Genomic DNA, 26,412 nt, shown 5'->3' on the forward strand with positions numbered 1-26,412 from the left:
CCATAGCGCCCATAGCTCCATATTGCCCATATCCCAATAGCTCCATATCGCCCATAGCTCCATATTGCCCATATCGCACATAGGTCCATATCACCCATAGGTCCAAATCGCCCATACCCCCATAGCCCAGTGCTCCATACAGTGAGGGAAAAAAGTATTTGATCCCCTGCTGATTTTGTACATTTGCCCACTGACAAAGAAATGATAAGTCTATAATTTTAATGGTAGCTTTATTTGAACAGTGAGAGACAGAATAACAACAAAAAAATCCAGGAAAAGGCATGTCAAAAATGTTATAAATTGATTTGCATTTTAATGAGGGAAATAAGTATTTGACCCCTCTGCAAAACATGACTTAGTACTTGGTGGCAAAACCCTTGTTGGCAATCACAGAGGTCAGACGTTTCTTGTAGTTGGCCACCAGGTTTGCACACATCTCAGGAGGGATTTTGTCCCACTCCTCTTTGCAGATCTTCTCCGTGTCATTAAGGTTTTGAGGCTGACATTTGGCAACTCGAACCTTCAGCTCCCTCCACAGATTTTCTATGGGATTAAGGTCTGGAGACTGGCTAGGCCACTCCAGGACCTTAATGTGCTTCTTCTTGAGCCACTCCTTTGTTGCCTTGGCCGTGTGTTTTGGGTCATTGTCATGCTGGAATACCCATCCACGACCCATTTTCAATGCCCTGGCTGAGGGAAGGAGGTTCTCACCCAAGATTTGATGGTACATGGCCCCGTCCATCGTCCCTTTGATGCGATGAAGTTGTCCTGTCCCCAAAGCAGAAAAACATCCCCAAAGCATAATGTTTCCACCTCCATGTTTGATGGTGGGGATGGTGTTCTTGGGGTCATAGGCAGCATTCCTCCTCCTCCAAACACAGCGAGTTGAGTTGATGCCAAAGAGCTCCATTTTGGTCTCATCTGACCACAACACTTTCACCCGGTTGTCCTCTGAATCGTTCAGATGTTCATTGGCAAACTTCAGACGTGCATGTATATGTGCTTTCTTGAGCAGGCGGACCTTGCGGGCACTGCAGGATTTCAGTCCTTCACGGCGTAGTGTGTTACCAATTGTTTTCTTGGTGACTATGGTCCCAGCTGCCTTGAGATCATTGGCAAGATCCTCCCGTGTAGTTCTGGGCTGATTCCTCACTGTTCTCATGATCATTGCAACTCCACGAGGTGAGATCTTGCATGGAGCCCCAGGCTGAGGGAGCTTGACAGTTCTTTTGTGTTTCTTCCATTTGCGAATAATCACACCAACTGTTGTCACCTTCTCACCAAGCTGCTTGGCGATGGTCTTGTAGCCCATTCCAGCCTTGTGTCTGATTGATTGATTGCTTCTGTGGACAGGTGTCTTTTATACAGGTAACAAGCTGAGATTAGGAGCACTCCCTTTAAGAGTGTGCTCCTAATCTCAGCTCGTTACCTGTATAAAAGACACCTGGGAGCCAGAAATCTTTTTGATTGAGAGGGGGTCAAATACTTATTTCCCTCATTAAAATGCTAATAAATTTATAACATTTTTGACATGCGTTTTTCTGGATTTTGTTGTTGTTATTCTGTCTCTCACTGTTCAAATACACCTACCATTAAAATTATAGACTGATCATTTCTTTGTCAGTGGGCAAACGTACAAAATCAGCAGGGGATCAAATACTTTCCCCCCCCTCACTGTATCGCCCATAGCCCAGTGCTCCATATCGCCCATAGCTCCATATCGCCCATAGCCCAGTGCTCCATATCGCCCATAGCTCCATAGCCCCATATCGCCTATAGCCCAGTGCTCCATATCGCCCATTCCCCCCTCATTACTGCTCATCGCACGTCAACCACCACGATGAAACCCGATGACAAATTAAATAAAGAGCTTATCAATTTACACTTCCTCGCTAATGATACAGAAATAATATTTTCCAGCATTAACCAGACCCCCACACCTCCCTCTCTACATTTCTATGATTTTCACTGACTAGAAAGCACATTTTGGGTTTGGGAAACACACAGACAGAGACACAGCCTGGAAAGCATGTTTTGGGTTTGAGAGACAAAGAGAAGGGACAGATGTGTAATTAACCAGTCTGTCTGCATTCACACCTCCACAGACAGCAATTAGACGCCTCCTGGTGATAGGATCGTCTGGCACCTCCTTGCTGGGTTTGGGGGACAAGAAGGAGAGTGTATCCACCACAGCTACGGCGTAGAGGAGAGACTATCACTGATGATGAGCAGCACTACAGGGCGAAGACGAGTTAGTTTCCCCCATAGGCACATAGCCTGAGTTATATAGTACATATGTGACAGACCGGGGTCCCTGAAGACGGTGTTAGCCCGCTGAGCTAAAGCCTATCCACTAGCTCAAAGTGTCTTCAGGTCTCACAGTTTCGCTCTTCTCAGAGTCTATTGATTAACATGCAGAGAACGAGGCCGTTCCGAGCCTGCCCAGCCCTCTATTTTTAGACCGTGACGAGTGTGTGCACGTATGTACTGCAGAGCACTGCAACGCCAGGTCTCCATGGCAACCATCCGGGCCCACCGGCACACACAGGCAGTAAGCGCACGTAAATCCAGCCACGCTGGAGCAATATGGCTGATACCGGAAGAAGCGTGAGCGTGCACGAGATCGAGACACAGATTGTAGGGTGGACGTTTGTGCGCCAGACGGTGGTGACGATGGACGGTGTGGGACATGGGACAAACCGGTAAAACATGTTTATGAGAGAATTAATCTTGTAGGTGTGCAGGTGTTACAGGAATAAGATGAGGTGGATGGGGAATGATAAGGGATGCGAGAAGCCTAAGAACTTTTCGTAATGAAAACAGAGAAAGGTTGTGCGAGGGAGGTAGGTTGAAATCTGTGGTTCGGAAGGTTGTGGGCTGTGGTGGATGAGTGGACAGGGAGTTCTGGTCTCCCTACGGACTCCAAACTACCTGGGCAGAGAGGCGTACTCAGCAATTTCTCTCTGCATTAGGAAATACAGATTGTGAGAAACAGATGACAGGAACAAGGAGAAAGGGGGAGTACATCAATTAGAAGGGGGGAGATGGTGTGTGTGTGTGTGTGTGTGTGTGTGTGTGTGTGTGTGTGTGTGTGTGTGTGTGAGAGAGATAGAAAGTGTGAGAGAGAGAAAAATAACAGCAGAGGGAGTCGAAGAAAAAGATGAGGGAAGTGAAACTGATGAGCACTAGAACAGTCCTAGGGCAGTGAGATGAACAAACCCATATCTATCTAGGGAACCAACTGCCGCAGCTGAAGAAGCCAGCAGCAAGTAAGCCCCACGCCTCCACCCTCCGCTAGCGTAGTCCTTCATCTGCACAGAGAGAGATAGAGAGGTGACCTTTAGGGCAAACTCATTTTATTTCTGAAAGCACAGTATAATTATTTTACAGATTAGCAGCTCCTCTTCCCACTTCAGGTTGTGCACTGAACACTGTATTGTTTGTTCCTCATTCAGAGGTGTAGCCAAGACTGCACTTTAAATCAAGGTACTTCTAAGTATGTAGAAGAGCTCATTAGGTATAACGAAAAAACTATTCAAGGGGAAGTTGAAGCCATTCAAAGAAGCCACATTTATCTTCAGTGAAGTGCTCAGTACCAATCCAAGTCCATGCGGATCAGGGGGTATCATCGGTTAACGAGCGCACCAATCAGAGAGGTCCTGGTAATCAGTTGACTGTAATCAGTAACCCAGTCGACCAATCATGGAGGTTGAAGTGATTTAGTGCACTTCCGCCATATAAGCTACCTATCCAGCTCCTACAAATCTGCAAGGTTAGCATACACAGTGCCTTCAGAAAGTATTCATACCCCTTGATTTATTCCACATTTTGTTATGTTGCAGCCTGAATTCAAAATGGATTAAATATATAATTTTCCACCCATAATACCCCATAATGACAAAGTTAAAGCATGTTTTTAAAAATGTTAGTACATTTATTGAAAATGAAATGGAGAAATATCAAATTTAGATAAGTCTTCACACACCTGAGTCAATACTTTGTATTAGCAGCTTTGGCAGCAATTACAGCTGTGAGTCTTTTGGGGTAAGTCTCTAAGAGCTTTGCACACCTGAATTGAACATTTTTGCCCATTATTCTTTTAAAAATTCTTCAAGCTCTGTCAAGTTGATTGTTGATCATTGCTAGACAGCCATTTTCAACTGTTGCCATAGATTTAAGCCAATTTAAGTCAAAACTGTAACATGGCCACTCTGGAACATTCAATGTCGTCTTGGTAAGCAACTCCAATGTAGATTTGGCCTTGTGTTTAAGGCTATTGTCCTGCTGAAAGGTGAATTTGTCTCCCAGTGTCTGTTGGAAAGCAGATTGAATAAGATTTCCCTGTTCTCACAGCTATATTCTGTTTATTTTTAAATCAACAAAAAAATCCCTAATCCTTGCCAATGACAATACCCATAACATGATGCAGCCATCAGCTTCCTTAAAAATATGAAGAGTGTGTGATGTGTTGAGTGATCACATCATCAGTGATGTGTTGAGTTGGATTAGCCCCAAACACTTTGTATTCAGGACAAAAAGTGAATGTCTGCCACATTTTTTGCAGGATACATGTTCTGTAATATTTTTATTCTGTACAGGCTTCCATCTTTTCAATTTGTCATTTATGTTTGTTAATGTACTATGTTGTTTATCCATCCTCAGTAATCTCCTATCACAACCATTAAACTGTTTTAAAATCAGTATTGGCCTCATGGCAAAATCCCTGAGCAGTTTCCTTTCTCTCCGGCAACTGGATTACAGTAGGAAGGACTCCTAAATATTTTTAACGACTGGGTGTATTGATACGCCATCCAAAATCTAATTGATAACTTCACCATGCTCAAAGGGATATTAAGAGTCTGCTTTTCTATTTTAACACATCTACCAATCAGTGCCCTTCTTTGCGAGGCATTGAAATACCTCCCTGGTCTTTGTGGTTGAATCTGTGCTTGAAATTCACTACTCTGTAGAGGGATCTATATAGACGATTCTGTGTGGGGTACAGAGATGGGGGAAGTCATTCAAAAACCATGTAACCACTATTATTAAACACAGAATGAGTCCACACAACTTATATGCGATTTGTTAAGCACATTTTTACTCCTGAACATATTTAGGCTTGTCATAACAAAAGGGGTTGAATACTTATTGACAAGACATTTCATCTTAGAAATATACTAACAAAATTCCACTTAGACATTATGGAGTATTGTGTATAGATTAGTGACACAACCTTAATTTTAAATTCTGACTAACAACAAAATATGGAGAAAGTAAAGGGGTGTGAATACTTTCTGAAGGTACTGTATTTGGTCTAGCTAGGGGCTCATTTTCAGACTGATCCATGCATATTTCTCCTTTCACCTCCTCCTCCTGCCTTCCACTGTGTTAATAATGCAAGCAGAGCACCAGGAAGGAACCCACTGTGAGATGGAAAGTTCAATTACTCCATTTATTAAAGGAAGGGAAAAACTCCTCTACCCACCATGGATGATTTCTCTGCTGGTAATATCCCCCCCCCCAAAAAAGAATGACAGCCAAATTAAATGTCACCCAGAGTGTTGAATTTTTAATGCCCCCTCCTCCCCCTACTGCCGTGGCATCAAGGGTCGTCAGCCAGCCAGAGACAGCCATGATGGAACGCCTGGGCTGGGTCATCTTTCTGGTTCATGATTCCTAATCCCATCTCTCTCTGCCATCTGAGTCCCATCTATCCATCTCCTCTGTACTCATCTTCACCCCTCTCTCATCTCCCCTTTACTATTCACTCCATTCATACACATTTTGCTCTGTGGTCTTGGTCTTTTTACTGTCCATTTCTCTTCTATTGCTCTTCCTCCCTCTCCTTGACGAGAACCCCAAAATATATCTACTTTCAATTCTAAAGGCAAATTCTCTCTCATCCCTCTCTCCAAAGTTCTCACTCCCACCCTCCCCACATCCCCCTTCCAACTTCTTTCAATCATCTCCCCCCATCCCTGTTCAGGATGAAGACTTGTCTCACTGGTAGGTCTGTTTTCAGTTGAAGAATCTTGCACTTTTAGGACTATTACATTTGTTCCATTGCACCAGGCCAGCTCAATAAGGCACTGCTGAAATATTTGAAAGAAAACAAATAATATTTGAACCCAAGTGGGTCTGGTAGTGAGCAAACTCTAGAGAAAGAGGTTGTTTGTCGTCTCCCTCTCGGTCTGTCGTTCTGTCCATCAGTGAGTCACGTATGGTAATGAAGCTCTTTCTGTCTGTCAGTGTCTTTAGTTCTGTCAGCGAGTCATCTCACTATCCATCTGTCCTTCTGTCAGTTTGTCAGTGAGTCATGTACTGTATAGTAATGATTCTCTCTTCTGCAATCAACACCTGGCTGCTGCAGATGGACATCAAGCACATTTAAACAGCTCACCCAGATATTCACTAAAACAGCCACGCCAGACTGCTGATAAACTACCTCATACGCTCTGCACATTCACAATGAAAATACCCACAGCCCACGCCAATATGCTTTCACTCACACAGTAGATGCTTGCACCTGGTGGTGACATCGGCATATGTGTCTGCAATCATCTGCATTTACACAATGTCATTTTCACACTGAACAGACCGTTGGCAATTTCACCACAAAGACGAGGCTGGATAATAATTTCCTGGAGTACGAATGAGAGGGGTGTACACACACATATATATTGGGGGGGGGGTATCCTCTACTAATTGGAGTGGTGCTGGACAGGCTACACCATGGCTGGGGAGGTTTGTGACTTCGGTCCTTCATTAGCAGGAATCAAAGAGAAGCTAGCAACTCAGGACACTCTTCATCCTCTATCATCAAACAGAGACCGCAGTCAGAGGGAGAGAGAGAGAGGGGGAATGAGGGAAGAGGAAGAGAGTGAGCAAGACAGAAAGAGGATGCAGAGAAGGAAAGGACAGAGACAAGATGGAGGTATAGAAAGTAAACAAGGCAGAGAATAAGAGCAAGAGAGATGTGCTCTATTACACGACGTCAACTCCAGCCCAGCACCAGGTGCAGTGATGACTGCGCAGTTAAGTTGACATCAAAAACAACATAATCCCAATAGCCTCCCTTTCTTCTCCTGCCTGTCTGTATGTCTGGTCTTTCTCTCCACTGCACCTGGCTACCTACCCAGCCATAATAACCTCTCCTGCAGACACAGGCGAAGGCAATACTGGTCAACCAGGACTGCTGAGGGCTTTCAATCTAGCCTCTAAGCTTCTTAATGCAAAACTTTATTTCACCTTGTAAATTAAATGTTTCATGGGATCCGGTTAAACATTCCTTTAAAGGAGTTTTTCTCCAGTCCAACAAAGTGCCTATGCAAAGCCATTACTCTGTCACTCAGAAACCTATTTGAGTGTCTGCCTGCCAGCTGAAAATCTTTTGCCAGGGTGTGTGTGCGCTTAGACAACCTGCCCCTCACCAGCAGAAGCAGAAGCTGTGTTCGAATATTCATACTAACCCAACCCTACTATTTGTGATATAAATTGAGTATGTAGTATACTTATTGGTCATAGTTAGTATGCTAAAAGTTCTCGGATGTCGTACTAAATTCACCCAAATGCGAAAAATACAGCAGTGGACACTAGGTACATGCTGTTCAGAAAATACAGCAGTGGACACTAGGTACATGCTGTTCAGAAAATACAGCAGTGGACACTAGGTACATGCTGTTCAGAAAATACAGCAGTGGACACTAGGTACATGCTGTTCAGAAAATACAGCAGTGGACACTAGGTACATGCTGTTCAGAAAATACAGCAGTGGACACTAGGTACATGCTGTTCAGAAAATACAGCAGTGGACACTAGGTACATGCTGTTCAGAAAATACAGCAGTGGACACTAGGTACATGCTGTTCAGAAAATACAGCAGTGGACACTAGGTACATGCTGTTCAGAAAATACAGCAGTGGACACTAGGTACATGCTGTTCAGAAAATACAGCAGTGGACACTAGGTACATGCTGTTCAGAAAATACAGCAGTGGACACTAGGTACATGCTGTTCAGAAAATACAGCAGTGGACACTAGGTACATGCTGTTCAGAAAATACAGCAGTGGACACTAGGTACATGCTGTTCAGAAAATACAGCAGTAGACACTAGGTACATGCTGTTCAGAAAATACAGCAGTGGACACTAGGTACATGCTGTTCAGAAAATACAGCAGTGGACACTAGGTACATGCTGTTCAGAAAATACAGCAGTGGACACTAGGTACATGCTGTTCAGAAAATACAGCAGTGGACACTAGGTACATGCTGTTCAGAAAATACAGCAGTGGACACTAGGTACATGCTGTTCAGAAAATACAGCAGTGGACACTAGGTACATGCTGTTCAGAAAATACAGCAGTGGACACTAGGTACATGCTGTTCAGAAAATACAGCAGTGGACACTAGGTACATGCTGTTCAGAAAATACAGCAGTGGGCACTAGGTACATGCTGTTCAGAAAATACAGCAGTGGGCACTAGGTACATGCTGTTCAGAAAATACAGCAGTGGGCACTAGGTACATGCTGTTCAGAAAATACAGCAGTGGGCACTAGGTACATGCTGTTCAGAAAATACAGCAGTGGGCACTAGGTACATGCTGTTCAGAAAATACAGCAGTGGACACTAGGTACATGCTGTTCAGAAAATACAGCAGTGGACACTAGGTACATGCTGTTCAGAAAATACAGCAGTGGACACTAGGTACATGCTGTTCAGAAAATACAGCAGTGGACACTAGGTACATGCTGTTCAGAAAATACAGCAGTGGACACTAGGTACATGCTGTTCAGAAAATACAGCAGTGGACACTAGGTACATGCTGTTCAGAAAATACAGCAGTGGACACTAGGTACATGCTGTTCAGAAAATACAGCAGTGGACACTAGGTACATGCTGTTCAGAAAATACAGCAGTGGACACTAGGTACATGCTGTTCAGAAAATACAGCAGTGGACACTAGGTACATGCTGTTCAGAAAATACAGCAGTGGACACTAGGTACATGCTGTTCAGAAAATACAGCAGTGGACACTAGGTACATGCTGTTCAGAAAATACAGCAGTGGACACTAGGTACATGCTGTTCAGAAAATACAGCAGTGGACACTAGGTACATGCTGTTCAGAAAATACAGCAGTGGACACTAGGTACATGCTGTTCAGAAAATACAGCAGTGGACACTAGGTACATGCTGTTCAGAAAATACAGCAGTGGACACAAGGTACATGCTGTTCAGAAAATACAGCAGTGGACACTAGGTACATGCTGTTCAGAAAATACAGCAGTGGACACTAGGTACATGCTGTTCAGAAAATACAGCAGTGGACACTAGGTACATGCTGTTCAGAAAATACAGCAGTGGACACTAGGTACATGCTGTTCAGAAAATACAGCAGTGGACACTAGGTACATGCTGTTCAGAAAATACAGCAGTGGACACTAGGTACATGCTGTTCAGAAAATACAGCAGTGGGCACTAGGTACATGCTGTTCAGAAAATACAGCAGTGGGCACTAGGTACATGCTGTTCAGAAAATACAGCAGTGGGCACTAGGTACATGCTGTTCAGAAAATACAGCAGTGGGCACTAGGTACATGCTGTTCAGAAAATACAGCAGTGGGCACTAGGTACATGCTGTTCAGAAAATACAGCAGTGGGCACTAGGTACATGCTGTTCAGAAAATACAGCAGTGGACACTAGGTACATGCTGTTCAGAAAATACAGCAGTGGACACTAGGTACATGCTGTTCAGAAAATACAGCAGTGGACACTAGGTACATGCTGTTCAGAAAATACAGCAGTGGACACTAGGTACATGCTGTTCAGAAAATACAGCAGTGGACACTAGGTACATGCTGTTCAGAAAATACAGCAGTGGACACTAGGTACATGCTGTTCAGAAAATACAGCAGTGGACACTAGGTACATGCTGTTCAGAAAATACAGCAGTGGACACTAGGTACATGCTGTTCAGAAAATACAGCAGTGGACACTAGGTACATGCTGTTCAGAAAATACAGCAGTGGACACTAGGTACATGCTGTTCAGAAAATACAGCAGTGGACACTAGGTACATGCTGTTCAGAAAATACAGCAGTGGACACTAGGTACATGCTGTTCAGAAAATACAGCAGTGGACACTAGGTACATGCTGTTCAGAAAATACAGCAGTGGACACTAGGTACATGCTGTTCAGAAAATACAGCAGTGGACACTAGGTACATGCTGTTCAGAAAATACAGCAGTGGACACAAGGTACATGCTGTTCAGAAAATACAGCAGTGGACACTAGGTACATGCTGTTCAGAAAATACAGCAGTGGACACTAGGTACATGCTGTTCAGAAAATACAGCAGTGGACACTAGGTACATGCTGTTCAGAAAATACAGCAGTGGACACTAGGTACATGCTGTTCAGAAAACACAGCAGTGGACACTAGGTACATGCTGTTCAGAAAATACAGCAGTGGACACTAGGTACATGCTGTTCAGAAAACACAGCAGTGGACACTAGGTACATGCTGTTCAGAAAATACAGCAGTGGACACTAGGTACATGCTGTTCAGAAAATACAGCAGTGGACACTAGGTACATGCTGTTCAGAAAATACAGCAGTGGACACTAGGTACATGCTGTTCAGAAAATACAGCAGTGGACACTAGGTACATGCTGTTCAGAAAATACAGCAGTGGACACTAGGTACATGCTGTTCAGAAAATACAGCAGTGGACACTAGGTACATGCTGTTCAGAAAATACAGCAGTGGACACTAGGTACATGCTGTTCAGAAAATACAGCAGTGGACACTAGGTACATGCTGTTCAGAAAATACAGCAGTGGACACTAGGTACATGCTGTTCAGAAAATACAGCAGTGGACACTAGGTACATGCTGTTCAGAAAATACAGCAGTGGACACTAGGTACATGCTGTTCAGAAAATACAGCAGTGGACACTAGGTACATGCTGTTCAGAAAATACAGCAGTGGACACTAGGTACATGCTGTTCAGAAAATACAGCAGTGGACACTAGGTACATGCTGTTCAGAAAATACAGCAGTGGACACTAGGTACATGCTGTTCAGAAAATACAGCAGTGGACACTAGGTACATGCTGTTCAGAAAATACAGCAGTGGACACTAGGTACATGCTGTTCAGAAAATACAGCAGTGGACACTAGGTACATGCTGTTCAGAAAATACAGCAGTGGACACTAGGTACATGCTGTTCAGAAAATACAGCAGTGGACACTAGGTACATGCTGTTCAGAAAATACAGCAGTGGACACTAGGTACATGCTGTTCAGAAAATGCCACAACGTTTTCAGATTTGAAGAGAATGGCGGAAAATATTCAGCCGAAGTACAATGAGAGAGGATACAAATTCATTGCTTTAACTAATTATGACAAATATTACGAAAATGTTGAGCAATGTAATAAAGTAATGACTTTTTAAATAAGTTACGTTACACCTTATGTTGGCTGACAATTTGTTAGCTACACTATCCTTACGAACCGCATAGCATTACAGCAGTATGTATCGGTATGTTAGCGAATGTTAGTTGGATACTAATAAATCGAACTTGCCAGGCAGTATATTAACTACCCATTGTTTATTGATTTGATTATTCACGTCATTCTTAGCTAAGTGGTGTAGTCGTTGTGCATTCTCAATGGACATTGTTAATTCTGGGTTTCTACTCTGATTTCAGAGCACTCTAATGTGAGTGTACCAGAGAGCAGAGTAACTGATGAATTTACGAACGCTAAACACCCGTTGAATATGGCCAGTCAGTAAAAGTCGGCAAAAAAAAGCATAACTAAATTGTTGTTAGTAGCATAGTTACAGTCATCAACGCTCTGGATAACATGAAAACAGCCTGACCAGCACTGCTAGGGGGAGTAAAATGGTCAGAGTGAGGTGTTCCCTCATTTGTGTATGTTAGTAGCTGCAAGCTAGCCAACATTCGCTTGGGTGCTTGACAGCCATTGTGAGGTCAGAACGCTCGGATCAACCCTACTCCTCCACCAGAGCATCAGTGTGCGTTCTGAAATCACCGAGCGAAACACTCTGAATTTACCAACAGAACAATCTGACAACACTTTAGATTTACGAACGCCCAGAGTGCACTCTGGCACTCCAGATTGAATATACAAAACACACCCCAAATCGTAAAATGTCTAGCTAGTCATTTGTTATGCCAACAAGCTAGCAAGAGGTTGCATAGCAACAGCATCAACTTCCGGTATACAGGTGAGGTGCTAATACGCTGAACTGAAAGGATACCTTTCGTTTAGAGTTAGGAAGACCCAGAGTTACCTCTGTTGCAGAGGATAAGTTCATTAGAGAGTTACCAGCCTAAGAAATTGCAGCCCAAATAAATGCTTTACAGAGATCAAGTAACAGACAACTGTTCAGAGGAGAGTGCATGAATCAGGCCTTCATGGCCGAATTGCTGCAAAGAAACCACTACTAAAGGACACCAATAATAATAATAATAATAAGAGACTTGCTTGGGCCGAGAAACACGAGCACTGGACATTAGACCAGCAGAAATCTGTCTGATGAGTCCAAATTTTAGATTTTTGATTCCAACCGCCATGTCTTTGTGAGATGCAGAGTAGGTGAACGGTTGATCTCCACACGTGTCGTTTCGACTGTGAAGTATGGAAGAGGTGGTGTGATGGTGCTTTGCTGGTGACACTGTTGGTGATTTATTTAGAATTCAAGACACACTTAATAACTTCTTTGGGATAGGGGGCATCATTTTCACTTTTGGATGAATAGCGTGCCCAGACTAAACTGCCTCCTACTCAGTCCCAGATGCTAATATATGCATATTATTAGTAGTATTGGATAGAAAACACTCTGAAGTTTCTAAAACTGTTTGAATGATGTCTATGAGTATAACAGAACTCATATGGCAGGCAAAAACCTGAGAAAAAATCCAAACAGGAAGTGGGAAATCTGAGGATGGTAGTTTTTGAACTCAGCCCCTATCGAATACACAGTGGGATATGGGTAATGTTGCACTTCCTAAGGCTTCCGCTAGATGTCAACCGTCTTTAGAACGTTGTTTCAGGCTTCTACTGTGAAGGTGTGCCGGATGAGAGCTGTTTGACTAAGCGGTCTGGCAGCAGCCTCGTTCTCAGTCACGCGCGTTCACATGAGAGGTATCTCCCGTTCCTTTGCTTTTCTACAGACAACGGAATTCTCCGGTTGGAACATTATTGAACATGTATGATAAAAACATCCTAAAGATTGATACTATACTTAGTTTGACAAGTTTCTACGACCTGTAATATAACTTTTTCAACTTTTCATCTGATGTTCGGCTGGACCTGAACGCGCGTTTGGATTTGTTTACTAAACGCCCTAACAAAAGAAGCTATTTGGACATAAATTATGGACATTATCGAACAAATAAAACATTTATTGTGGAACTGGGATTCCTGGGAGTGCATTCTGATGAAGATCATCAAAGGTAAGTGAATATTTATAATGCTATTTCTGACTAATGTTGACTGCGCAACATGGCGGATATTTCTTTTGGCTGGTTTGGGCGCCATACTCAGATTATGCTTTATCCGTGAAGTGTTTTTGAAATCTGACACAGCGGTTGCATTAAGGAGAAGTATATCTAAAGTTCCATGCATAACACCTGAATTTTCATCAACATTTATAATGAGTATTTCTGTGAATAGATGTGGCTCTCTGCAAAATCACAGCATATTTTTGAACTACTGAACATAACACACCAATGTAAAATTTGATTTTTGGATATAAATATGCACTTTATCGAACAAAACATACATGCATTGTGTAACATGAAGTCCTATGAGTGTCATCTGATGAAGATCATCAAAGGTTAGTGATTCATTTTATCTCTATTTGTGCTTTTTGTGACTCCTCTCTTTGGTGGGAAAAATGGCTGAGTTTTTCTGTGACTTGGTGGTGACCTAACATAATCGTTTGTGGAGCTTTCGCTGTAAATCATTTTTGAAATCAGACACTGTGGCTGGATTAACGAGAGTGTTATCTTTAAAAAGGTGCCTAATACTTGTATGTTTGAGAAATTAGATTTATGAGATTTCTGTTGATTTGTATTTGTCGCCCTGCAATTTCATTGGCGAGGGGTTCCGCTAGTGGAACGGGGTTCCCCAGTCCTAGACAGGTTAACCAGCATGGCTACCACAGCATTCTTCAGCGATACACCATTCCATATGGTTTGCGTTTAGTGGAGGCTGCTGAGAAGGCTTTCCACTAGATGTTGGAACCTTGCTTCGGGGACTTGTTTCCATTCACTCACAAGAGCATTAGTAGGCTCGGGCACTGATGTTGACCGATTAGGCCTGGCTCGCAGTCAGCGGTCCAATTCATCCCAAAGGTGTTTGATGGGGTTGAGGTCAGGGCTCTGTGCAGGCCAGTCAAGTTCTCCCACACTGATCTCGACAAACCATTTATGTATGGACCTAGCTTTGTACACGGGGGCATTGTCATGCTGAAGCAGGAGAAGGCCTATCCCAAACTGTTGCCACAAAGTTGGAAGTACAGAATCGTCTAGAATGTCACTATGCTGAAGCATTAAGATTTCCCTTTACTGGAACTAAGGGGCCTAGCCCGAACCATAAAAAACAGCCCCAGACCATTATTCCTTCTCCAATCCTTAAAGTTGGCACTATGCATTCGGGCAGGTAGCGTTCTCCTGGCATCCACCAAACCCAGATTATTCCATTGGACTGCAAGATGGTGAAGGGTGATTCATCATGCCAGAGAACATGTTTCCACTTCTCTAGTCCAATGGGGGCGAGCTTTACACCATTCCATCCGACGCTTGGCATTGCGCATGGTGGTCCCGTGTGGCTCAGTTGGTAGAGCATGGCGCTTGCAACGCCAGGGTTGTGGGTTCATTCCCCACGGGGGGACCAGGATGAATATGTATGAACTTTCCAATTTGTAAGTCGCTCTGGATAAGAGCGTCTGCCAAATGACGTAAATGTGATTGTAGGCTTATGTGCGGCTACTCTGCCATGGAAACCCATTTCATGAAGATCCCAACGAACAGTTAGTTATTGCGCTGACGTTGCTTCCAGAGGCAGTTTGGAACTCAGTAGTGGAGGTCGACCGATTAGTCGGAATGGCCGATTAGTTAGGGCCGATTTCATAACAATCGGTAATCAGCATTTTTGGACACCGATTATATTGCAATCCACGAGGAGACCACCTGTTACGCGAGTGCAGGCAGCAAGGAGCCATGGTAAGTTGCTAGCTAGCATTAAACTTACCTTATAATAAACAATCAATCTTAACATAATCACTAGTTAACTACACACGGTTGATGATATTACTAGTTTAACTAGCTTGTCCTGCGCATATAATCAATGCAGTGCTTGAAATTGTGTCACTTCTCTTGCATTCAGTGCAAACAGAGTCAGGTTATATGCAGCAGTTTGGTTCACCTGGCTCTTTGCGAACTGTGTGAAGACCATTCCTTCCAAACAAAAACCGTAATTAATTTGACAGAATTTTACATAATTATAACATAACATTGAAGGCTGTGCAATGTAACAGCAATATTTAGACTTAGGGATGCCACCTGTTAGATAAAATACGGAACGGTTACGTATTTCACTGAAAGAATAAACATTTGGTTTTTGAAATGATATTTTCCGGATTTTACCTTATTAATGACCCAAGGCTCGTATCTCTGTGTGTTTATTATATTATAATTAAGTCTATGATTTGATATTTGATAGAGCAGTCTGAGCGGTGGTAGGCAGCAGCAGGCTCGTAAGCATTCATTCAAACAGCACTTTCCTCCGTTTGCCAGCAGCTTTTCGCAATGCTTGAAGCACAGCGCTGTTAATGACTTCAAGCCTATCAACTCCCGAGATTAGGCTGGCAATACTATAGTGTCTATTAGAACATCCAATAGTCAAATGTATATAAAATACAAATGGTATAAAGAGAAATAGTCCTATAATAACTACAACCTAAAACTTCTTAACTGGGAATATTGAAGACTCATGTTAAAAGAAACCACCAGCTTTCATATGTTCTCATGTTCTGAGCAAGGAACTTAAACTTAGCTTTTTTACATGGCACATATTGCACTTTTACTTTCTTCTCCAACACTGTGTTTTTGCATTACTTAAACCAAACATGTTTCATTATTTATTTGAGACTAAATAGATTTTATTTATGTATTATATTAAGTTAAAATAAGTGTTCATTGTTCATTCAGTATTGTTGTAATTTTCATTATTGCAAATATATATATTAATATAAATAAAAATATATATAAATCACCATCAGCTTTTTTTGGTCCTCCAATAATTGGTCGACCTCTACTCAGTAGTGAGTGTTGCAACCAAAGACAGACTATTTTTACACGCTACGCACTTCAGCGGTCCCATTCTGTGAGCTTGTGTGGCCTACGACTTCGCGGCTGAGCCGTTGTTTCTCCTAGACGTTTCCACTTCACAATAACAGTACTTACATTTGAACGGTGCAGCTCTAGCAGAGCAGAAATTTGACGAACTGACTGTCTCTGACTTAAGCAGCCATCGTGTTTGTTTTCCCACAACCAGAAGGGGAGTAAATTACACAAAAGCACACCATGATGTGATGTGACAGGACTCAGCAGTCACAATCACACAATCTTTCCCCTTGTCAGTTCTGTGAGAGAAACCTCTCTCAAGCCTTTGTTCTGTGAGGAAAAGTGAAGACAATATTGACAGTAGAGATGCGATCTGAAAAGCCACTCGTAGATAGAAAGCAGCCCCAAAGCTCTCTGCCTCTCGGTCCCTCTCCCTCCCTCCGTCTCTCTCTATCCATCCTTCACGCTCTGTCCCTCTCCCTCCACCGCCCTCTCCTCTCTCTGTGCATATTTCACATCCCTGTGTATGTCCCAATTACTGGCTGGCAGACCCTGCCCTCCAGTCAGGGAGAATTGAGACTGTCTCCCTCCCTCATCATGCTGTGTGACCCCCACTCTGCACCTCCCATTCCCTCTCCAGCTCTGGTTCCTCCTGATTTCCAACTTTCCACTCCTCCCCATCAGAGCTGAGGTTCTGTCTGTAGCGCATGCATTAATAATTTCAGTGATCCCTTTTTCTTCCTCTGTAGCCGATGAACATCACAAGCAACCACAGGCATTTGTCTAAACCCTGCACCAATAGTTATATGGGAAGCTAGTGTCTATGGGTAACATCTGTAACAAACTATAGCACCACGACCAGGTCACTAATCATCATGGTTTTTAGCAATGATGTCCGTTAATGTAGTTAAATAAAGGTTCAATTCAATTAAAAAAATAATAATAACGTCATCCTGTCTAAATACAAAAAATCTGGAAACCCCATTTCCTCCGAAAGAGGAAGGGAGAAAAACATATTTTTTATGGTGTGATAAGAGGAAAATCAAACTGTCTTTGATGCCTCTCTCCTTCCAACTCTCTGCCCCTCCTACTGTGAGTTCAGCTAGCAGGTGACATAGGGAGGACACACACACAGGTGAGAAAGCTACAGTAATGAGAGAACATGCTGGGGAGTTGGCAACACTCAATAAAAAAAATGAATTCTGCCACACACATGGGTTTTACTGGTGTGACACCAAATCAATAGTGGCACAAAATGACACTAAGTCATAGTCAACAGCAGTGGCTCCCAACTTCGGTCCTTTAAGTACCCCCAACAGCACATTTTTGTTGTAGCCCGGGTCAAACATACCTGAGATTCAACTCATTGAGTGCCTGATGATTAGTTGACAAGTTGAATAAGCCGTGCTTATCCGGGGCTACAATAAAAATGTGAACTGTTGGGGATATTCGAGGACCTGAGTTAGGAACAACTGGGCTACAGCATATGTACTGGGGCGTATTCATCACGCCGATTCTGTTGCAAAACGTTTCTTAAATGGAAACAACCCTTTAGCTCAGTGGAAGCAACCGGAACGAAACGGGGAGGGTCCTAACTACCATAATTTGTCCAATACAACTTATAGTTTTGCTCTGTTTGCTTACGTTTGGTTCTTAAACGGTAAACGATTTCCGTAGCTAATGAATAAGCCCTGTACTCACATAGCTCTGCCACCCAGGTTGGTGTGGACATGCTGTTCGAAGTCTGGATACTTGGAGGCCAAGTAGGCAAAGTCCGGGGGCTTGTCTTTGTAGTGTTTCCGCGGGTGCATTGACCTGTTTAGTGACATTCTCACTTCACCGTGGAGGAAGAACACATAACACACAATTGTACATTTTTAACTAAAATGGTTGGAACGCTAACAAGTTAGCTAAATGACATAAATGCGTGTAAAATACTACATACAAAAGGTAAAACTATGGGGATAGTATTGTAAGAAATTGTAATAGAGACTGGAAACTAGTAATAACTACATTTCAACATAAGCCATATTTTATACAAAATACACATACTCCTCATTTCTCTTGGACATATGCTGGACTTATTAAGACACCAACTACAGACACACATAATTCCCCTCCCACATGATAACCATAGACACACAACACAAGGTTGGAGCTCAAGACAAAGAACTATCTCAGGAACCAATGGAACGTGGACACCAGGCCTGTTCAGGACTACCCAAGACCCAGATCGACCAATCGGAAGGCCAGACTCGCAGATCAACCTACTTTGCTTGTTGTCTATATAAAACTGTACAACTGTTGAAACTACCCTCTTTTCCGGAAGGTTCCATAAGAATCAGAAAGAAAGAGCCTTGCTGCAAGATTTTACTAAGATATCTTTACATGTGATTAAACGGCCTTATTATAAAATTATCCACCTCGTCCTATTGTCTCCTCTTGTTCTCCTGTCAACAGTAAACGTTTTATCAACAGCATCTAGCGTGTTAGCTAACTAAACGCATTAATCAGTAAACTGCAAGTTAGCCACCTAGCTAAAGCACATTTCAACTCCATGCCAACAAGATGACTATACAAGACCTCTAAATGAGATCCCTAGCGTTAGCTAGCCTCTTGTTATAATGGTAGTGACTTGAATACCTGAAATATTCGCTCCGGAATATATTCGCATGTAAAGTTGTCTTGCACACACGATCTGAGAACTCACGTTGGACTTTTTTTTTTGCATAAACGATACAGCGTTTCTTCTGGGATGGTGGATGAAATCACAATTCTGCGACGAGACATTGGTGAGCGTCGATATTCAGCGCATTCTTGAAACAGTCAACATTTTGAAGGGTCAGAGCTATCCGGGATCTTTAGTTAGTCCCTACCCTAAACCATAACTTCTTTACCTAACCATTTCACATTCCTACTTCAATGGAGGTATGGATCCCGCCAGCATGGATATTTTGAACCATGACACGTTGAGGCTACATATCATCAGTAGTATTCTGGCAACAATTTATAGTTGATGTTGAGTGTGTGGTTGATTGATCTATTATCCACATACAAATGATTCTTCATTCAGAAGCAGATGGCAAAATGATGGCAATTGTACACCCCATCTACCCAGTCAAACATTTGCAAAGAGGCTACAGTAAAACAGACTGACACTTGCACAAATGTGTCCAAGTAAATTAAAATATTGCTAAAGCAAGTGTATATTTGAGTCATAACCTAAACTGCTCAGCATGATTAATCTGTTCCCAGAGCTGCATTTTACACTTCATCTATATTTTTCAAGATCATGAGACATTTGTATTGTAGTCAGACAATTAGACATAGCAGGAAGGTGCCAGCCAGGTGGAACCATGCACTTACCTGGTAGAATGCAAATAAATAACTAAAGACACCAACATGGTCTTAGAAATTTAAGACGTTGATTTTTGGGCCTGTTAATGTAAATTGTCAATCACATTCAGTTTCAAGTATGGTTTCCATCATCTCTTGGCATACATCACAGCTGTGAACATTAAAAATGAATCCCTACCATTATATTAATACTTCACACACACAGTATACTGGCAATATGTAATTATGATAATTTAATGATCTATCATTTTCTACCCAAGAGAAAATACATGCCATTCGCTGAAGAAAATCATGAAATGTTAATACTTGCATTCCCCGAAACCTTTAGCTCAAAATCAGAAAATCCCTAAATGAACTGATCTTTTGTAGACATGTAATATATCAAGCAGTGCATGTTCTTTGTTGAGAACCCCCCCTCTAACCCAATAAAAGGACAACGTTTACATATTTTTCTTTAATTATGTTGCAAACAATAATGACATCCAGATATTTTGTTAGCAATTTTGCTGTGTGAAGAGTGAAAAAGACGTTGAAAGCAAAACTATAAATCCTGTTCAAGCTGTGAAGAAGTCTGAAGCCCTCAATCTATTCACAAGGCAGATTATAGCAGACAGATGGACTTGAGACTGGGGGGGAAGGACCAACAGACAGTGCAAGCTTGTCTGCCAGTCCCTCTGATCCACCTAGCCAGTGCAGCATAGGGATTGCTTGGGAGCTGCAAATGGCAAAAAGTGATTTCTTTTCACAGGGCACAGGGAAGGTACAATAGCAGTTATGGAAAGCATTCATTCAATGACAACTATTTTACAAGGGGAGACACACATTCTCCCTCTGGACAATTTGTTTATAGACCTTGTCTAACCCAAGAAAAGGAAAGCTGAGTTTTTCAATAACAATAAGAGTCAAGTCAAAAATCCATTTAGGTTCACTTCAGGCCTGGTTTTGAATTTACACACAAGGAACCTGATATCGTAATCCTGAATTAAGCTAATCTAAAGAGAGAATCGTCTTAAAATCAGGAAGCTAACAGCCTAGGATTGAGAACAGAACAGATCAGGACATCTGAATGCTGAAGCTAAACCATGTCGTCTTACTGTAGTTACATTTTTTGGGTTTCAGCTAAAACACGTTTTATGGTGCATCAGCACCACCATTTCCATTTGTCCTATCGATGGTTGGTGTAACGGAATGAACTCATGCCAACTCTCCAATCAAAGTCTCTCCCTCCCTCTGACTGACAGAAAGGAGCTTGGAGAAAGACCTGTCTAGTCGGATTAAATACATGGGGGTCTCTAGTCTAGAGGAGGCATAAGTGGTATTCTCTCAAGGAGGCTTCTTTTCTCTCAGAACATCTCTAGTCTGCCACAATCCCATCGCATATAGAGGAATGAAGGAGCCAGTTCATACATTTACAGATGTCCTCCTTTCAGCAGCAACAAACAACCACATTAAGTACAGCACGGTCTGTCTGCAGCCATCAAGCCAGCCTGAGCCAACCTGTCTGGTGTCTTTGAAAAGTCAATATGCAAAATACACAGTATACATACATAGATACACAGGGACAATACACCCGCTTACTGGCAAGTGACAGTAGGGGTACCACCCCTTCTCGTAAGAGATGGAGTTCTCTTATCCTACTTCTCGCTCTTTTTACAGTATATAAATTTAAAGTGGACCGACTAGCCTTTGACAGCTTAGCTGAGTGGCCTGTGGCTGATTGAGTCTGCGTCTTAAGTGCACAAATTTTAGGGAATAGGGTGCCATTTCAGACTCAGCCTGAGTGTTCAGTGGCTTACATCATAGCACTTGAACCAGAAAGGCTCACAAGACCAGATGGCTCAGCCTCTGGTACAACAGGGGTACATGCAGCAGTGGTATTGTCGACAGGTCAAAGGGTTCATCACACTAGCCACTATGAGGGTTCAGAGGTCAACAGCAGCAGATAGCTACATCCAATCAAATACACACAGGAAGAGGAACAGGAAGTTACTCAGCAAAGAAGCTTAAAATAATAAAATCAGTTAAGTGGAGTTCTTTATTATTACAGAATTGCATCATAATGCAAAAAGGCTGATTAAAAAATGATATCTTGTTTATGCATTTTATTGATTTCTCTTCGATCGCCAGTCGGACAAAGAACTAACGAAAAGCAGGGATGTGCAAGATAATAGGATTTTTCCTCGCCTGCTGCAGAGTAAGAAGCAGTATATTATTTTTTGTTGTTGGGGGGAATGGTTGGTCTCCATTATCATGGAGGGATTTGGTTAGATTAGAATTAGTTCAAATTTCATTTTTCATTATTTCTTCAGCCTTCTAGCTCATTAAGATGAACAGAATAGGATACAGATGTGCTTGCCACCCAGGAGACTACTGCAATGCGTTAGAGTCGGTCCTGTGGAGTTTTGACTTAAGAGCTCTTCACTAGGAAAGGCATCTAAGCACTCTCCTGTGCACAAACAGATCCTAGTAGGCCTAGCCCAAAGTCTGCCTGTGGCATGGGAGCTGCTGTATGTAGTCTTAGGGGTGAAGATCCCTTTACAAGAACTACCACCATCAGACCTCTACTGTACAGAGAACACAAATCATTCATTAGCGTGTCTACTGCTAGCATTTTATTTCATCATCAACTGAATGAATGAACCCCCCCGAAAGTTGACCAGTCAGTTCAGTGGAAACACAGATTTGGACACTTACCTACAGCTCAGTAAAAACCTTTAGTTTACATATCTTTCTCCCCCACAGAAACAGCTTTATTACCTCTAAATTCTTTGTAGTTTTCCCAGGGAGATATTTTGCACATCAAAACCTGAGGGGCAACTTTGACTCCTTGTCATGCTATGACGACGTCTCTCTGACTGTGTCCGACTCATTTAAAACTTGCATATTTCATCCAAAGCTAAGGCTTAAGCTTACCCTCCCTAATTTACACAGCCCATAGAAGCAAGCAGCACAAGACAATGGCCAACTGAGCATCAAATCTCTTACATGATTCCTGTAGTATAAGGGACAATAAAACCCAGCTGACACCTGATTCGTCATATGGTTAGAAAAAGGGAGAAGGTTCGGTTGAGTCCAATGGAAATCACTCAGGTTAGACTTGAGACAACAGTGAGACATCTTACAGAGGGAGGGAGACACCTAAAGGTCTTTCTTTTCAAGTGCTTGAGATTAAAAAGAGATGATATCCCTGAAGTCAGCTGCTAAAGGGCCAAGTGCTAAAGAAAGGCTGAGGCGGTCGCCTGATCAGTTGCGGCCAACCATAAGGTCCCGTACAAGTCCGAACAGACAAGGGGCAGCGTTTCAGGGAGGAGTAACCTCACGCTATCGGCTCACATAGCCTAAATGCTAACCTGAAAGTCATCAGTCCACTGAGTTTTTAGCCAAAATGCTAACCCACTGAAATAAGGGCGCCAACTACGCAGCCTAGCCAGGTTAATTCATTCAGATGCCAATATAGAAAGGTTCTGATTCAATAAACATAATTCAGTCATTGGATAGGATAATTCTAAGCCTATCAGGAGTGGTTTTGCTACTCAGTTTAGGATGCGTCGTCATGACAAGAGTACAAAGCTGTTTTGTTTTCTCAACCCCCAGATGACCGAAGATAAACAGTTTGAAACATTCGTATATGCAGCCATTAGTATATTATCTAGTTCCACATGACGAAGAAAAATGGTATGCACACTTCAGAAGTGATGTTACAAAGCTACAGATTATTCCAATAACAAAACCCCCACAGACAGACAATCTCATATCCTCCGACATCAAGGGATTATACTTTTCCTTTTGTTTTTCCCCTCAAAAAGGTCACTGACAGACTACAACAGTGAAAAGGAGAGAAAATAACTAAAATAAAATTAAAACAGAAAAAAAAGTTACAAAAATTATAAATCTGACACGAAAAGAAACGACAGTCGTTTTTTTAATTATCAGTGTTAGCGCCCTACGTTTTACACCCAGTCAAAGAATGTGTCCCAAAAGACACCCTATTCCCTGTATAGTGCACTACCTTGGATCAGGGCACATAGGTATTGCACCATATAGGGAATAGGGTGGCATTTGTGACACACACAAAGAAACATCTGCCTTCAATAAGTAGGTAGGTAAGGCTGCATGTGACAACAGACTTAGCCAGCCCCGCCCATGTTAAACCTATGGTACTTCTAGACAACCTTATGTAAATTTACAGTATACAATTTTGGATTCATCATCACCATGCAAGAACACTTTTTTTGCTGTGTAACATTTAATAGCTCAATCTACATCCAGAATAATGTACATAAAAGGGCCATAGTTATTGGACCAGAGCGCGTGATGACAGGATAAGGTATTAACCATGGTGTGTGAGTGTAACCAGAGGTGATGAAAGAGATAGTGAGGTGGAGTGTAGGGGGGGTGGAATGAGGCCTATAGGAGGTGGGGTGGGAGGAGGGGGGGTGGTAATTGGGATGGTGGTGGTCCGATCTTCTTAGGCCTGATCGGATCAGCGACACTCCCACACTTTTACTGTTTGATCTACGCTCCCGGTGACAACATACGGCGCATTCTTGTGGAAATCTGAGGAGGAGGAGGAGAAAGGGCATCAGTACAAAGGAAGAGTAGATCATTTGTCTATTTCACTTGCTTTGGCCATGTGAACATGTTTCCCATGCCAATAAAGCCCTTTGAATTTAATTTAAATTAATTGAGAGAGAGAATCGGGTTCTATCCAGAGGAGATGGCAGATTAATTAGTTAAGTTCCACATTAAAAGCAATTAAAGGCCATTTATCAAGCATATTCCATTTAGCAGTATGACCTGAAAATATCATTATTTTATTATCAATAGTTGAATTGGGGCATTTCATCAACTAGACAAAGCTCTTTACCTCTTGGTACATGCGTCACACAGAAAAGCACAGCACATCAACCTCAACAAAAGGTGCTTTGGTCTTCTCCCCCCAAAATATCCAAACAATAGCTTACAGCAGTGCTCTGTGTGTGTGTGGCTAGATTTCAGAGGCTGGGGCTTCAAACAGCACTAGCCTGACAGGAAAGCTGGCTGGATAGCTGGAGTCTCCTTCTCCGGAGAGTTCCCTAGCCTTGATCCGCTTAGAAGAATCAGATTTGAGGAAAATTGGGAAAATCCTGGAGCATTTGTCTACCTCTTAGACCCCAGCTGCCAGCTAGCAGCCCCCAGGATATTGAGCCAGGCAAGACCAGTTTATCATAACTCTACAACCCGCACCCCTCTTCTATCCATCTATCCCTAACCCCATTCAACCAACGTCCAAAACAGCTTTGTCTAACCCCTGCCTGATCCTCTCTCTCTGGGGACTATAGCATGATGCACCGGAGGGGGTTAGTGCAGAGCCTCCAAGCTCACACCTCAATAAACCACCAAACAAAGAACTATTGAGTTCACTAAGGACATGGAGATACAGGCAGGTACTCCCTGAACTTAGCCACTGAGATGAATACAAATGTTTGTTTTACGTTGCAAAATGTTTTGTAGTACTGAGCGATTAGTGCTTTTTGAGGTTGGTTCGGTTTGATTATAAAAAATAGTTTCAATAATATTTTTAAGAATTAAATGTACTATGCATTATGTGGGTTGAATGCTGTAACAGAATAAAAAATTAAATAAAAATAACATGATGGTAGTGACTGCCTATTAAATAAATATTTAAATTAAATATTTCAGTTGTGTATATTACATTTGTTTTATTTGATGACTATTTAATTCCTAGTTATCATCTCATCGCTACAGAGCTGCTGCCTATGGTGTCTGACAATAACTATTTTGTAGTTCTTCAAAGAAAATAAGGCATAATTTGACTACTGAACACCCAATATCAATCACTTATTTAAAGCATTTTCAGACACCTCGCGAAGCAACACCTGCTCTCTAAATCATCTCACGAATGCGAATTCTTCCCTCTTAACATAGCAGGAATAAAAGAAAGACTGGACAAGTAGATGTGCAATGGATTATGGTCATGGTAGTTTAATACACCGCTTTATGCGTCAAACTATGTAGAATATTAGCCTGTTGGAAACTACAACTCTGATTTATCTCTAGAGAAGCTGTGCAATGTGCGCATTAAGCTCACAGAAAAAAAAAATGGAATTCAAATCATTGAACAGAACTTGGGTCAAATAGTTGTTTAAAAAAAAAAAACATAATAGTAATTTCAGTTCATAGCTCAGCGCAAACATTTTGCTACTGTGTGGCTACTAAACAAGACCCAGCAGTAACTGACGCTGACTGTGACTGTAGGAGAAGAGAAGATTGAGAGCAGCTTACCCAGAGAGGTAACAAAGTGTTCATGGGCACTCAGAGTCTTCATGCAGCGCTTGTTCTTGTAGTCCCAGATCCTTAAGGTCTTGTCGTCAGCACAGCTCAATATGAACTTGCCTCCGGGGTGGACAAGCATCCCGCGCACCCAGTTATCATGGCCAACCTGGGACAATAGTGTTTGGTTAGAATTGTTAATACAAAATCTAGTGCCAGTTTCCCAGACTACTCCTTGACTAAAACAAACTATGCTTAGTTCGGGAAACCAGTTAACCGGAGACAGTGTGTTCGGTTAAGACTAGGGTTCAAGACGGTCAATCACATTACAATTCCAGTCATGTTATGTGAAGAATGGAGTCGGCATCACTAATGGGGACATTTTTCAATTAACTGCA

The 26,412-nt window shown here is 42.3% G+C and overlaps 1 protein-coding gene and 1 pseudogene across 2 annotated transcripts in view; both read right to left on the reverse strand.

Annotated features, from left to right (window-relative positions):
• Window positions 1-20,091, reverse strand: part of LOC129822613 (RNA N6-adenosine-methyltransferase mettl16-like) — a 37,315-nt pseudogene extending 17,224 nt beyond the window's left edge.
• Window positions 20,092-20,180: 89 nt separating this feature from the next.
• Window positions 20,181-26,412, reverse strand: part of LOC129822592 (lissencephaly-1 homolog A-like) — a 58,495-nt gene continuing 52,263 nt past the window's right edge. For both annotated transcript variants that reach the window (XM_055880939.1, XM_055880940.1), the window contains exons 10-11: window positions 26,027-26,183; window positions 20,181-24,298 (exon numbers count right to left, since the gene is read on the reverse strand). In XM_055880939.1, coding sequence (XP_055736914.1) covers window positions 24,225-24,298; window positions 26,027-26,183 — 231 coding nt within the window. In that variant the 3' untranslated portion in view covers window positions 20,181-24,224. The remainder of the gene's footprint in view (window positions 24,299-26,026; window positions 26,184-26,412) is intronic.

Source organism: Salvelinus fontinalis, chromosome 24 (assembly GCF_029448725.1).
Source record: "Salvelinus fontinalis isolate EN_2023a chromosome 24, ASM2944872v1, whole genome shotgun sequence".
Taxonomy (NCBI): domain Eukaryota; kingdom Metazoa; phylum Chordata; class Actinopteri; order Salmoniformes; family Salmonidae; genus Salvelinus; species Salvelinus fontinalis.